Source organism: Haematobia irritans, chromosome 2 (assembly GCF_050003625.1).
Source record: "Haematobia irritans isolate KBUSLIRL chromosome 2, ASM5000362v1, whole genome shotgun sequence".
NCBI lineage: Eukaryota > Metazoa > Arthropoda > Insecta > Diptera > Muscidae > Haematobia > Haematobia irritans.
Genome location: NC_134398.1, coordinates 122569874 through 122582536, shown reverse-complemented (window position 1 = coordinate 122582536; position 12663 = coordinate 122569874). Strand labels below are relative to the sequence as shown.

General features: G+C 37.1%; 1 protein-coding gene across 1 annotated transcript in view; it reads left to right on the top strand.

The window, feature by feature from the left end:
- Window positions 1-10608, top strand: part of LOC142223939 (fasciclin-2) — a 165820-nt gene extending 155212 nt beyond the window's left edge. The window contains exons 6-7 of the mRNA XM_075293745.1: window positions 9803-10291; window positions 10375-10608. Coding sequence (XP_075149860.1) covers window positions 9803-10291; window positions 10375-10592 — 707 coding nt within the window. The 3' untranslated portion in view covers window positions 10593-10608. The remainder of the gene's footprint in view (window positions 1-9802; window positions 10292-10374) is intronic.
- Window positions 10609-12663: the final 2055 nt, after the last annotated feature.

The window sequence follows — 12663 nt, the reverse complement described above, 5'->3', positions numbered from 1 at the left end:
CAGGATATATGTATCCCTAAAAAATCCATAGATTGTTTCCAGTCCACTTCAGGTTGATATCATTTCTAAACTGCTCGTATGACAGCTGGTAGATTTATTCCAGTGACATTTCATTTTATTGTTTACATGCTTACAAAAGCATTTTGATATAATACGTTTAGATATAAAGTTATTCGTGATGGCATTCTGATTGCTTTATATTGGGCTGGAAAACAATAAGTGTATATTCCCACAGGAATCAGCACCAAAAGGAGGTTCCGCAGAGCCACTTGTGTGTAATATCTCTATCGGCCGTTTGAAGATCATAGATTCCAATTAGAACAGTTTCTTTAAGAGAAAAAAGTCCGAATTTATGATAAGCAATTCAATAATTGTCTCTAAACGTTTCTCTGGAATTTCGTTGCTCAGAAAGGAAATCTCGAGCTTAGCCACTAAAATTCCTAGCTCATTTTATTGTAACTGGAAAGGGAAATGATCCAAAGTACCAAATCAAACATTTTTTTTAAATAATAAAATAAAACAAATTATTAAGGAAAATTAACCATAAAATAATAACTATTTTCGCTCGATAATGCGAACTGTATACAGACATTAAGTGCTAAAAATTTTCCTTGAAATGCAATTCCCCTTCTTTGATCTTCTTTAACAGATTTTGCATTAATTCTGCCGTGGGTGAAAGTTGAAAGAACGCAAGCTTATTCTAGAAGTTGCTCTTATCGCCCGATTTTTCGATATTTTTATGCGCATAATAAATAATTCTTTCCTATGCAACAAAATTTTATACCAAGGAAGTGTTCTCCTATTGCTTTCTAAGGGCAAATAAATCTTTGTCCAAAATCTAATTGTCTGTCTAAAATTTCTTTTCGGAGGATAGAAATTAAGCTTTTTCGTGTGGTATTCGGCTGATGTGTTTTAAGCTACATAAATAGACAGTTTTGACAGGTTTTGTCGGATAATATTTAATAAATTCCACACATATAGTTATCTCTCAGGCTTACATATCTGGATCTTATTTTGAATCACGAACTCACATATTTCATAGGGGTTTCGCCCATTCTTTGAACATTCAAGATTTTTTACGGTATAAAAAGGCTTTCGCATACAACTTAATGTTCGGATTTAAAGGTATGACGATTAAAACAAATTAAACCGATAAATAATCTGTTGAGAGGGGGGGGTCTAAAATTTTTCTGGGGTGTCTTAGCCCCCACCGGACCCTTTAGCTATGCTAATGTGGTCAAGCTAGTATTTATGACCAAGAAAGTTTAAATATTTGTTTGGTGGGATTGGCAGAAAATTATCTACTGCTCCCATTCATACAGTGAAACTCTTAACTCGGAAAATTTGGCCGTTTAAAGGAAGCAATCGAACAGAAGCACAACGCAAAGAGCTTAGTCAGAAAATTTTTATAATTACTATTTTTTTGTCAACCTAATATTTAGTAGTTGTTTATTAACACTTAAGAACACCGAATGCATGTAATAGAAAATAGACAGGTTGTTAAATCTAACTACGGAAGGGACGAGGTGGCATACGCAGATGATGTGGCTCTGGCAGTCAGGGAAAAATTCCTATCCACAATCAGAGATATTATTCAGAGGGCCCTCCGGATGACTGAGAAATGGGCGAAAGACAATGGTCTTGGGGTAAATCCTTTGCAGTACATGACAGAATTAGTCATGTACTGCAAAGATCGCAAAACTCCCACGGTTAGGCCTATTTCCTTAGGGGGTATTGAAATTCCCTTTAGTGAATGTGCAAAATACCTTGGCCTTATTTTGGACAGGAAGCTGAACTTTAAGATTAATATTGAAGAAAGGGCGAGAAAAGCAACAGTAGCTTTGTACTCGTGCAAAAAGGCAATAGGAAACAAGTAAGGAAAGACTAAAGTCGGGCGGGGCCGACTATATTATACCCTGCACCACTTTGTAGATCTAAATTTTCGATATCATATCACATCTGTCAAATGTGTTGGGTGCTATATATAAAGGTTTGTCCCAAATACATACATTTAAATATCACTCGATCTGGAAGAATTTGATAGACTTCTACAAAATCTATAGACTCAAAATTTAAGTCGGCTAATGCACTAGGGTGGAACACAATGTTAGTAAAAAAATATGGGAAACATTTAAATCTGGAGCAATTTTAAGAAAACTTCGCAAAAGTTTATTTATGATTTATCGCTCGATATATATGCATTAGAAGTTTAGGAAAATTAGAGTAATTTTTACAACTTTTCGACTAAGCAGTGGCGATTTTACAAGGAAAATGTTGGTATTTTGACCATTTTTGTCGAAATCAGAAAAACATATATATGGGAGCTATATCTAAATCTGAACCGATTTCAACCAAATTTGGCACGCATAGCTACAATGCTAATTCTACTCCCTGTGTAAAATTTCAACTAAATCGGAGTTAAAAATTGGCCTCTACGGTCATATGAGTGTAAATCGGGCGAAAGCTATATATGGGAGATATATCTAAATCTGAACCGATTTCAACCAAATTTGACACGCATATCTACAATGCTAATTTTACTCCATGTACAAAATTTCAACTAAATCGTAGCAAAAAATTGGCCTCTGTGGGCAAATGAGTGTAAATCGGGCGAAAGCTATATATGGGAGCTATATCTAAATCTTAACCGATTTCAACCAAATTTGACACGCATAGCTACAATGCTAATTCTACTCCCTGTGCAAAATTTCAACTAAATCGGAGTTAAAAATTGGCCTCTGTGGTCATATGAGTGTAAATCGGGCGAAAGCTTTATATGGGAGATATATCCAAATCTGAACCGATTTCAAGAAAATTTGGCACGCATAGTTTCAACGCTAATTCTACTCCCTATGCAAAATTTCAACTAAATCGGAGCAAAAAATTGGCCTCTGTGGGCAAATGAGTGTAAATCGGGCGAAAGCTATATGTGGGAGCTATATCTAAATCTGAACCGATTTTGCTGATATTTTGCAAGTTTTTTGAGACTCGTAAAATATTCGGATGTACGGAATTTGAGGAAGATCGGTTGATATACACGCCAATTATGACCAGATCGGTGAAAAATATATATGGCAGCTATATCTAAATCTGAACCGATTTTTTCCAAAATCAATAGGGATCGTCTTTGAGCCGAAACAGGACCCTATACCAAATTTTAGGACAATCGGACTAAAACTGCGAGCTGTACTTTGCACACAAAAATACATCAACAGACAGACAGACAGACGGACATCTCTAAATCGACTCAGAATTTAATTCTAAGCCGATCCGTATATTAAAAGGTTGGTCTATGATTACTCCTTCTTGGCGTTACATACAAATGCACAAACTTATTATACCCTGTACCACAGTAGTGATGAAGGGTATAAAAAGTGGGGACTAAAACCAAAAATTGTGCATTGGCTATACACGGCAGTGGTTAGACCTATAATGCTATATGGTGTTGTAGTCTGGTGGCCGGCACTTCCGAAACCGACTTGTTTAAATAAAGTTCAGCGTATGGCGCGTTTGTGTATTTCAGGCGCATTCAGCCAGACAGGAACAAATTCCCTTAATGTCATATTGCATCTATTGCCTTTAGACATTTTGGCCAAACAGTCAGCTGCAACAACGGCTGTGCGGTTGCGCGAGCTATCGCTGTGGTCGGAAAAAAGTTACGGTCACAGTTCGGTCCTCAAAATAATGCCAGATGTGCCTAACGTAGTGGATTACACTTTGCCGAGTCCACTTTTCGACAAAAAGTTTGAGACTCTAATCCCCAACAGTGAGGCGTGGTGCACACAGACCCCGGGAAATAAAGAATATATAGATTTCTACACTGATGGCTCCAAATTGGATGGACAAGTGGGTTTCAGAGTATATTCTAATGATCTGGAACTTCGAATAGCGAAAAGATTACCTAATCACTGTAGTGTTTTTCAGGCTGAAATATTTTCAATAAGAGAGGTGGCGAATTGGCTGAGAAGCAATGTTCCAAAAAATGTGGGCATTAATATATACTCAGACAGTCAACCTGTAATAAAGTCCTTGGACTCTGTGTTCCTCAACTCGAAAACGGCCATCGACTGCCGCAAATCTCTCAATGAAATGGCTGAACTGTACAATATTCACCTAATATGGGTGAGTTGGCAAGGCTAGGGACTACCTTACATATTCCAGGGGAACTAGAATTTGTTGGTATGCCCCTAGCTACCTGCAAGCTCATACTGCGTGAGAAGGCTGTTATGATGGCAAATGTTCGATGGGAGAATTGTAAGGGTTGTAACGACACCAAGCAAATATGGCCCATTTCAACTTAAACCGCACACTAGATATGCTAATGTTCTCGAGAAGTTAGATATCGCTCCTGATATCTGCTATAACGGGTCGCTGCCTGATAGGCGATTTTGCAAAAACTATTGGCGCGACTATTGTATGAGCTGTCATGATGCGGAGGAAAAAGAATCAATTAAACACCTCTTGTGTGAGTGTCCTGCATTTTGTGTAAAGCGCAAGCAACTTTTAGGAGCATATAGCTTCAGATTACTGGCGGATCTGGAAAACGTTAACTTAAGCAGTCTGCTAATGTTTTTGGAACAATTTGGTTGGTTCAGCGAAGAAAAATAATCGAGAAGGTTCAGCGGTTAAAACTAGAAGTGCCCATATGTAATAGGTACTTTTAGTTAATGTGGTATCACAATGGACTGAATAGTCTAAGTGAGCCTGATTCTTAATCGTGCTGCCACTTTAACCTAACCTAAGGGACGAGGAAATTTTTACAATTTGTAGATAAAATTATACATAATAAGATGTTTTACTCGTAACATCTAGTTATGTCCGATTAGATATAAAAAGATGCGTTCCAAATTTAAGATCTGGTCAGATCTATTTCTTATGGAATTAACAGGTTGGCTGATAAGTCCCCAGTCTAACAAAGAAACACACATTTTTATACCCACCACCATAAAATGGTGACGGGGGTATAATAAGTTTGTCATTCCGTTTGTAACACATCGAAATATCGATTTCCGGCTATATAAAGTATATATATTCTTGATCAGGGAGAAATTCTAAGACGATATAAGCATGTCCGTCTGTCCGTCTGTCTGTCTGTCTGTCTGTCTGTCTGTCTGTCTGTTGTAATCACGCTACAGCCTTCAATAATGGCGCTATCGTCCCGAAATTTGGCACAGATTCGTTTTTTGTTTGCAGGCAGGTCAAGTTCGAAGATGGGCTATATCGGTTCAAGTTTTGATATAGTCCCCATATAAACCGACCTCCCTATTTGGGGTCTTGGGCCTATAAAAACCGTAGTTTTTATCAGATTCGCCTGAAATTGGAAATCTAGAGGTATTTTGGAACCATAAAGAGGTGCGTCGAAAATGGTCCGTATCGGTCCATGTTTTGGTATAGCCCCCATATAGACCGATTTCCCGATTTTGCTTCTTGGGCGTCTAGAAACTATATTTACCATCCGATTTGCCTGAAATTGAAATTCTAGTGGTATTTTGGAACCATAAAGAGGTGTGTCGAAAATGGTCCGTATCGGTCCATGTTTTGGTATAGCCCCCATATAGACCGATCTCCCGATTTTGCTTCTTGGACGTCTAGAAACTATATTTACCATCCGATTTGCCTGAAATTGGAAATCTAGAGGTATTGTGGGACTATAAAGAGGTGTGTCGAAAATGGTCCGTATCGGTCCATATTTTGGTATAGCCCCCATATAGACCGATCTCCCGATTTTGCTTCTTACACGTCTAGAAACAGTATTTTCTATCCGATTTGTATGAAATTGAAAATCTAGAGGTATTGTGGGACTATAAAGAGGTGTGTCAAAAATGGTCCGTATCGGTCCATGTTTTGATATAGCCCCCATATAAACCAACCTCCCGATTTGGAGTCTTGGGCCTAGAAAAACCGTAGTTTTTATCCAATTTGCCCGAAATCTGAAATATAGAGGTATTTGAGGACCGTAAAAAGGTGTGCCGAAAATAGTGCCCATCGGTTCATGTTTTGGTATAGCCCCCATATAGACCGATCTCCCGATTTTGCTTCTAGGTCTTCTAGAACCTATTTTTACCATCCGATTTGCCTGAAATATGAAACCTAGAGGTATTTGAGGACCATAAAAAGGTGTGCCGAAAATGGTGCGCATCGGTCCATGTTTTGGTATAGCCCCCATATAGACTGATGTCCCGATTTTGCTTCTTGGGCTTCTAGAAGCTATATTTTCTATCCGATTTTCCTGAAATTGAAAATCTAGAGTTCTTTTGGGACCATAAAAAGGTGTGTCGAAAATGGTGCCCATCGGTCCATGTTTTGGTATAGCCCTCATATAGACCGATCTCTCGATTTTGCTTCTTGGGCTTCTAGAAACTATATTTACCACCCGATTTGCCTGAAATTCTTGAGCTTCTATAAACTTTATTTATTACCCGATTTTCTTAAAATTCGAAATCGAGATGTACTTTTAGACCACAAATAAGTGTGCCGAAATTGAGGTATATCGAGGTCCATTTTTTTGGTATAACCCCCATATAGACTGATCTCTCGATTTTTACTTCTTGGGCGTCTAGAGACTATATTTTTTAGCCGATTTGTTTGAAATTGAAAATCTGGAGGTATTTTAAGATCACAAATATGTGAGTAGCAAATGATGCCTATTTCTTTCTTGAACTTCTAGAATCCGTAGTTTTTATACGATTTGCTGGAAATTAGTAATCTATAATGAAATTTTAGACAAACGAAATTTCCTTTTCTTATAAAGTATTTTCGTTTATTAAACGATTGTCTCTAAAATGTCAAAAAAAACTTTGCTTGTCTAAAATTACGTTTCTCAAAAAAGAAAACACTTCTTTCATGGTCATGAAAATTGCTTGAAACTGAAAGTAAGATTTCCAGATTTAACTCATCGTATTTGTTTAAATAATGGCGGAAAAAATCTATAGATTTAAGATTTCAAATCATGGCGTAATTTCATCATATACACGATGTGTTTGTAATTCTCTAAAACTCAAACAAAATTGGTTCTCATAAATCCAGAATCTGATCTGGTCTTCATAGGTAACATCTTTAAAGTTTGTCTTCGGGAACTGACTTGCTTGGGAGAAGATTTGTCATCAAACCCCCTACAATTCTATATATTATCAAGTAACCCACTACGACGAAGAGTTTTCAAAGTAAACTATTATATTTGATTCATGGTGGTGGGTATTTAAGATTCGGCCCGGCCGAATTTACTGCTTTATATACTTGTTTTTGTTAAATTTCGTTTTTATTATTCAACATAGTTCCTTTCAAAAGCGATACAACGATTATAACGACCTTCCAATTTTTTGATACCATTTTGGTAGTACTCCTTCGGTTTTGCCTCTGAATAGGCAGCCAATTTTTTTCCCTGCGAGCATCCTTTTGAGGTCTGAGAACAAGAAAAAGTCGCTGGGGCCAGATCTGGAGAATACGGTGGGTGGAGAAGCAATCCGAAGCCCAATTCATGAATTTTTGCCATCGTTCTCAATGACTTGTGGCACGGTGCCTTGTCCTGGTGGAACAACACTTTTTTCTTCTCCAATAACGCCATATAATAGTCACTGTTGATGGTTTTTCCCTTCTCAAGATAATCCATAAAAATTATTCCATGCGCATCCCAAAAAACAGAGGCCATTACTTTGCCAGCGGACTTTTGAGTCTTTCCACGCTTCGGAGACGGTTCACCGGTCGCTGTCCACTCAGCCGACTGTCGATTGGACTCAGGAGTGTAGTGATGGAGCCATGTTTCATCCATTATCACATATCGACGGAAAAACTCGGGTGTATTACGAGTTAACAGCTCCAAACACCGCTCAGAATCATCAACACGTTGTTGTTTTTGGTCAAATGTGAGCTCGCGCGACACCCATTTTGCACAGAGCTTCCGCATATCGAAATATTGTTGAATAATATGACCAACACGTTCCTTTGATATCTTTAACCCTTATACTACGTTGGGGTCATTTGATGACCCATATCGTATTTTTCAACACCGCATATCTTACTGTTCGAATATAATTAATAATTTCCATCACTCAGTGCATTAATTGGTAACATATGCTGAATTCATGCTGAGTACTAAGAACTTTTAATTATAATCCAAAAGTAAGAAATTCGGAGATGAAAAATACGACCTAATACCCAATATAGTATAAGGTTTAAGGCCTCTGCTATCTCGATCAACTTCATTTTACGGTCATTCAAAATCATATTGTGGATTTTTTGATGTTTTCGTCGGTAACCACCTCTTTCGGGCGTCCACTGCGTTCTCCGAGCTCATTTCACCACGCTTGAATTTTGCATACCAATCAATTATTGTTAACTTCCCTGGGGCAGAGTCCGGAAACTCATTATCATGCCAAGTTTTTGCTTCCACCGTATTTTTTCCCTTCAGTGGTTAGTGCTATAGAAGATTACATTTAGCCAACTTTGAGTACTATCGGTTGAAAATAAGGGTTTTATAGCCAAATTTAGAAAAATCGGGCGGTACATATATATGGGAGCTATAGCTAAATCTGAAACGATTTCGATGATTTTTTGCACATATTGTTAGTAGTATAGAAGATTATAGTAAGCCAACTTTGAGTAAGATCGGTTGATAAATAAGGATTTTATCGCCAAATTTGGGAAAATCGGGCGATACATATATATGAGAGCTATATCTAAATCTTAACCGATTTGGATGAAATTTTACAGACTTGAAGGGTGATGAGTTTTGTGACGATCCGTTTGTAATAAAGTGCAACGTTACCCCATTTGTCGAAATCGAGCGATATATATATGGGAGCTATATCTAAATTTGATCCGATTTCTTTCAAATTCAATAGCTTTCGTCCTTGTGTCCAAAAAACACCTCGTATCAAATTTCATCAAGATCGGGTAATAATTGCGACCGGAATCCTGTGAACAACAAATACATGGACAGACGGACGGACACCAATCGCTAGATCGACTCCCCGTGTAAAAATTGGGGGATCTAATTAGATATGATTAGATCTCAAAATTGGCCCCTTTAGATCTAAGCAGATTTACCAAGATATGATGAGACAAAATAAGATATAATTATATATAATTCCATATATGACGAGATATTACATCAGATCCAACTATATGTAGGCATAGATATAATTATATCTAAGACATTAGATCTAGGCCAATATTGAGATCTGATCAGATCTAATTCAATAGTAATTAGATATGATTAGATCTTACCATTTTTCGGATCTAGTCATATCTAATCGTATCAAATTAGATCTCTCGATTTTTACTCGGGTCAGGTGGTGATACTGAGTCGATCGGTATATATTTTATGGGGTCTAAAACCAATATTTCTGGTAGGCATATTTTTTTGGCAGATCAAAGTTATTATTCCCTGACCACTATGTGGTTTAGGGTATAAAAAGTATATTTCCACCTCGAACTTACATTGTCGGCTTCTTGCTTCATGAAGCCAATTTCCAAAAAAAAAACAAATCCTATCGAATTTGGCTTTTTTATTCTTCTACTTTAGATTCTATTGAAACACCCGAAGTTAATTCCAATGCGCAAAAAGAGTCCATGATAAATTTAGCTTCCCTCAAAATAGGCTCCAATATAGTATTCATAAATTTTAAAAATGTTTGCCGATGGCTGACAACTGCCTTTAATGGACATCTGTTTGTTTTCTGGTCACATTTTTATTGCTCTGCTCCATCTCACACCCACAATCTCATCTCGTTTTAATATGCCTTTCATTCATACACTAACTTGATTTCCCTTCCTCCTTTGTTTCTTGTTTTTTTTTTTGCAGATAAACCCTATTGGTTCGATAATACAACGTCATTACTGCAATATGCCTACATTGGTGGTGTTACGAATATATCATGCGATGCCATGGGTGAACCACCGCCATCATTTGCCTGGCTCCATAATGGCCATTCCATAAGGGGCAGCAACTATAGACTCTTCTATGGCGATTATGGGTCAACGTTGCAGATACACGTTTTAAATGCATCCCACTTAGGCGATTACAAGTGTAAAGTGGCAAATCCTCTTGGTACCCTGGAACGTGTCATTAAATTATCCAAGGGTCAGAAGCCGGCTGGTCCGTCACGTTTTCAATTGAGACGGACATATGCCCATAGTTTCGAGTTGGATATACGCTCGGTGAAACATACCAATGTGGAGGATAACATGAATACACTGGGCTATCGGGTGGAGTATATGAGCGAAAAGGATTTGAAATACAGTGCGGGTAACTGGAGTTATGCCAAACGAAAAGATTTCCTTTTCCATCGAGGTAAGTCTGACTGGAGGGAAGTGTTTGATGGTAGATTAGTTTACAAAGTTGTTTTTTTTTTGTGGTTTCAATTTCTCTTATAGATGGCCGTCGTTTTGTCATTTCCGATTTGAAAGCCAATACCACCTACCTGATGAGGGCTGCCTCCCGCAACTTGGCCGGCCTTAGTGATTGGAGTACGGTGAAAATATTCGCCACTTTGGAGAGTCTTGCCAGTCACACTGTGACATTTGTCACGCACCACATCATAATCATTTTCACTTTCGGTTTCCTAGCGAATACAGCACTGAGGAATTTTTAATTTCCGTTTCCGTTAACTTGTCAATTTATCATTTTACCCACATTTACGCTTAGGTTTATTTATGCCGCTGCTGCTGCCTTCATTTCTCGCTCTATAATTTTCAGTTTCTAAATGATTTTATAGGGGAAAAGAAAATAAAATAAAATAAAACAAACAAAGAAAAACCATAAGAATTCTAGAAAACGTGGAAGCTTAGCTTTTTAAACCAAAAAAAAAAAAAAAAAATCAGAAAAGTGTGAAATAGAACGTAACGCAACAGAAAACGTAAATGAAAAATGAACCAAAAAAGCTTAAACGAATACCCTGACGATGATGGTGATGATATTAATGATAGGCAAATTTTGAATAGAATAATTTATTACTAAAATAAAAAGTGATGTTTGTGGTTTATTAAATGTAATTTTGTTAAGAAATCTTTAATGGCACTTTGCTGTAGGATATAAGAGGGTTCATTTCCAAACGTTTTATAAAAAAAAAAAACAATTTATCATTTATTATGTAACAACTATAAGTAATTTTTTTTTCAAAGCTGCTCTTAAGTATGACAAAACTTATTAAAAGATCTAAACAACGTTTGACGAAAATTGTCTATTTTTAAGAGGTGTTCCCTATGATGAATGTATCAAAGTTTGAGAGATTTCACAGTACTTCCAAACTAATTCTTTTCCCAGACATTTTTAATTTTTATATAAATCCGATCGAATAAATTTGGAATTAATTTTAATTAAAGTTTTTTTATCCGATTTTCTAAAGGTTGACTAATTAAACCAAAAAAACAACACGTGCAAAAATTGGGGGATCATAAAAGATATGATTAGATCTCAAATTTGGTCGTCTTAGATTTAGGCAAATGTGCCCAGATATAATAAGATAGTATAAGATATAATTCCATATTTGAAGAGATCTACCATAAGATTAGGCCAATATTGAGATCTGATCGGGTCTGCTTCCATAGTAATTAGATATGTTTAGATCTTACCATTTATTGCATCTTATCTAATCGTATCAAATTAAATATCTCAATTTTTACTCGTAGAGCTCAGTGATTTTTTTATTTGAGTTCTTTTGAATAATCAGTTTTTAACTTATTTGTGTCACATATGGAGGTATATTAATTTTGTCATTCCGTTTGTAACACATCGAAATATTGCTCTAAGACCCCATTAAGTTTATATTCTGCGTCGTGGTGAAATTCTGAGTCGATCTGAGCATGTCCGTCCGTCCGTCTGTTGAAATCACGCTAACTTCCGAACGAAACAAGCTATCGACTTGAAACTTGGCACAAGTAGTTGTTATTGATGTAGGTCAGATGGTATTGCAAATGGGCCATATCGGTCCACTTTTACGTATAGTCCCCATATAAACGGACCCCCAAATTTGACTTGCGATTGCTCTAAAAGAAGCAAATTTTATCCGATCCGGCTGAAATTTGGTACATGGTGTTAATATATGGTGTCCACCAACCACGCAAAAATTGGTCCACATCGGTCAATGATTATATATAGCCCCCATATAAACCGATCACCAGATTTGACCTCCGGAGCCACTTGGAAGACCAAAATTCATCTGATTCAGTTGAAATTTGGTAAGTGGTGTTAATATATGGCCTCAAACACCCATGCAAAAATTGGTCGAAATCGGTCAATAATTATATATAGGTCCCATAAAAACCGATCCCCAGAGTTGACCTCCGGAGCCCCTTGGAAGAGCAAAATTCATCCGATTCGATTGAAATTTGGTACGTGATGTTAGTATATGGTATCCAACAACCATGCAGGAAGTGGTTCATATCGGTCCATAATAATATATAGCCCCCATATAAACCAATCCCCAGATTTGACCTCCGGAGCCCCTTGGAAGAGCAAAATTCAGCCGATTCGGTTGAAATTTGGTACGTGATGTTAGTATATGATATTTAGCAACCATGCCAAAAGTGGTCCATATCAGTCCATAATCATATATAGCCCCCATATAAACCGATCCCGAGATTTGGTTTTGGAGCCACTTGGAGGAACAAATTTCATCCGAGTCAGTTGAAATTTGGTACATTGTGCTAGTATATGGCCGTTAA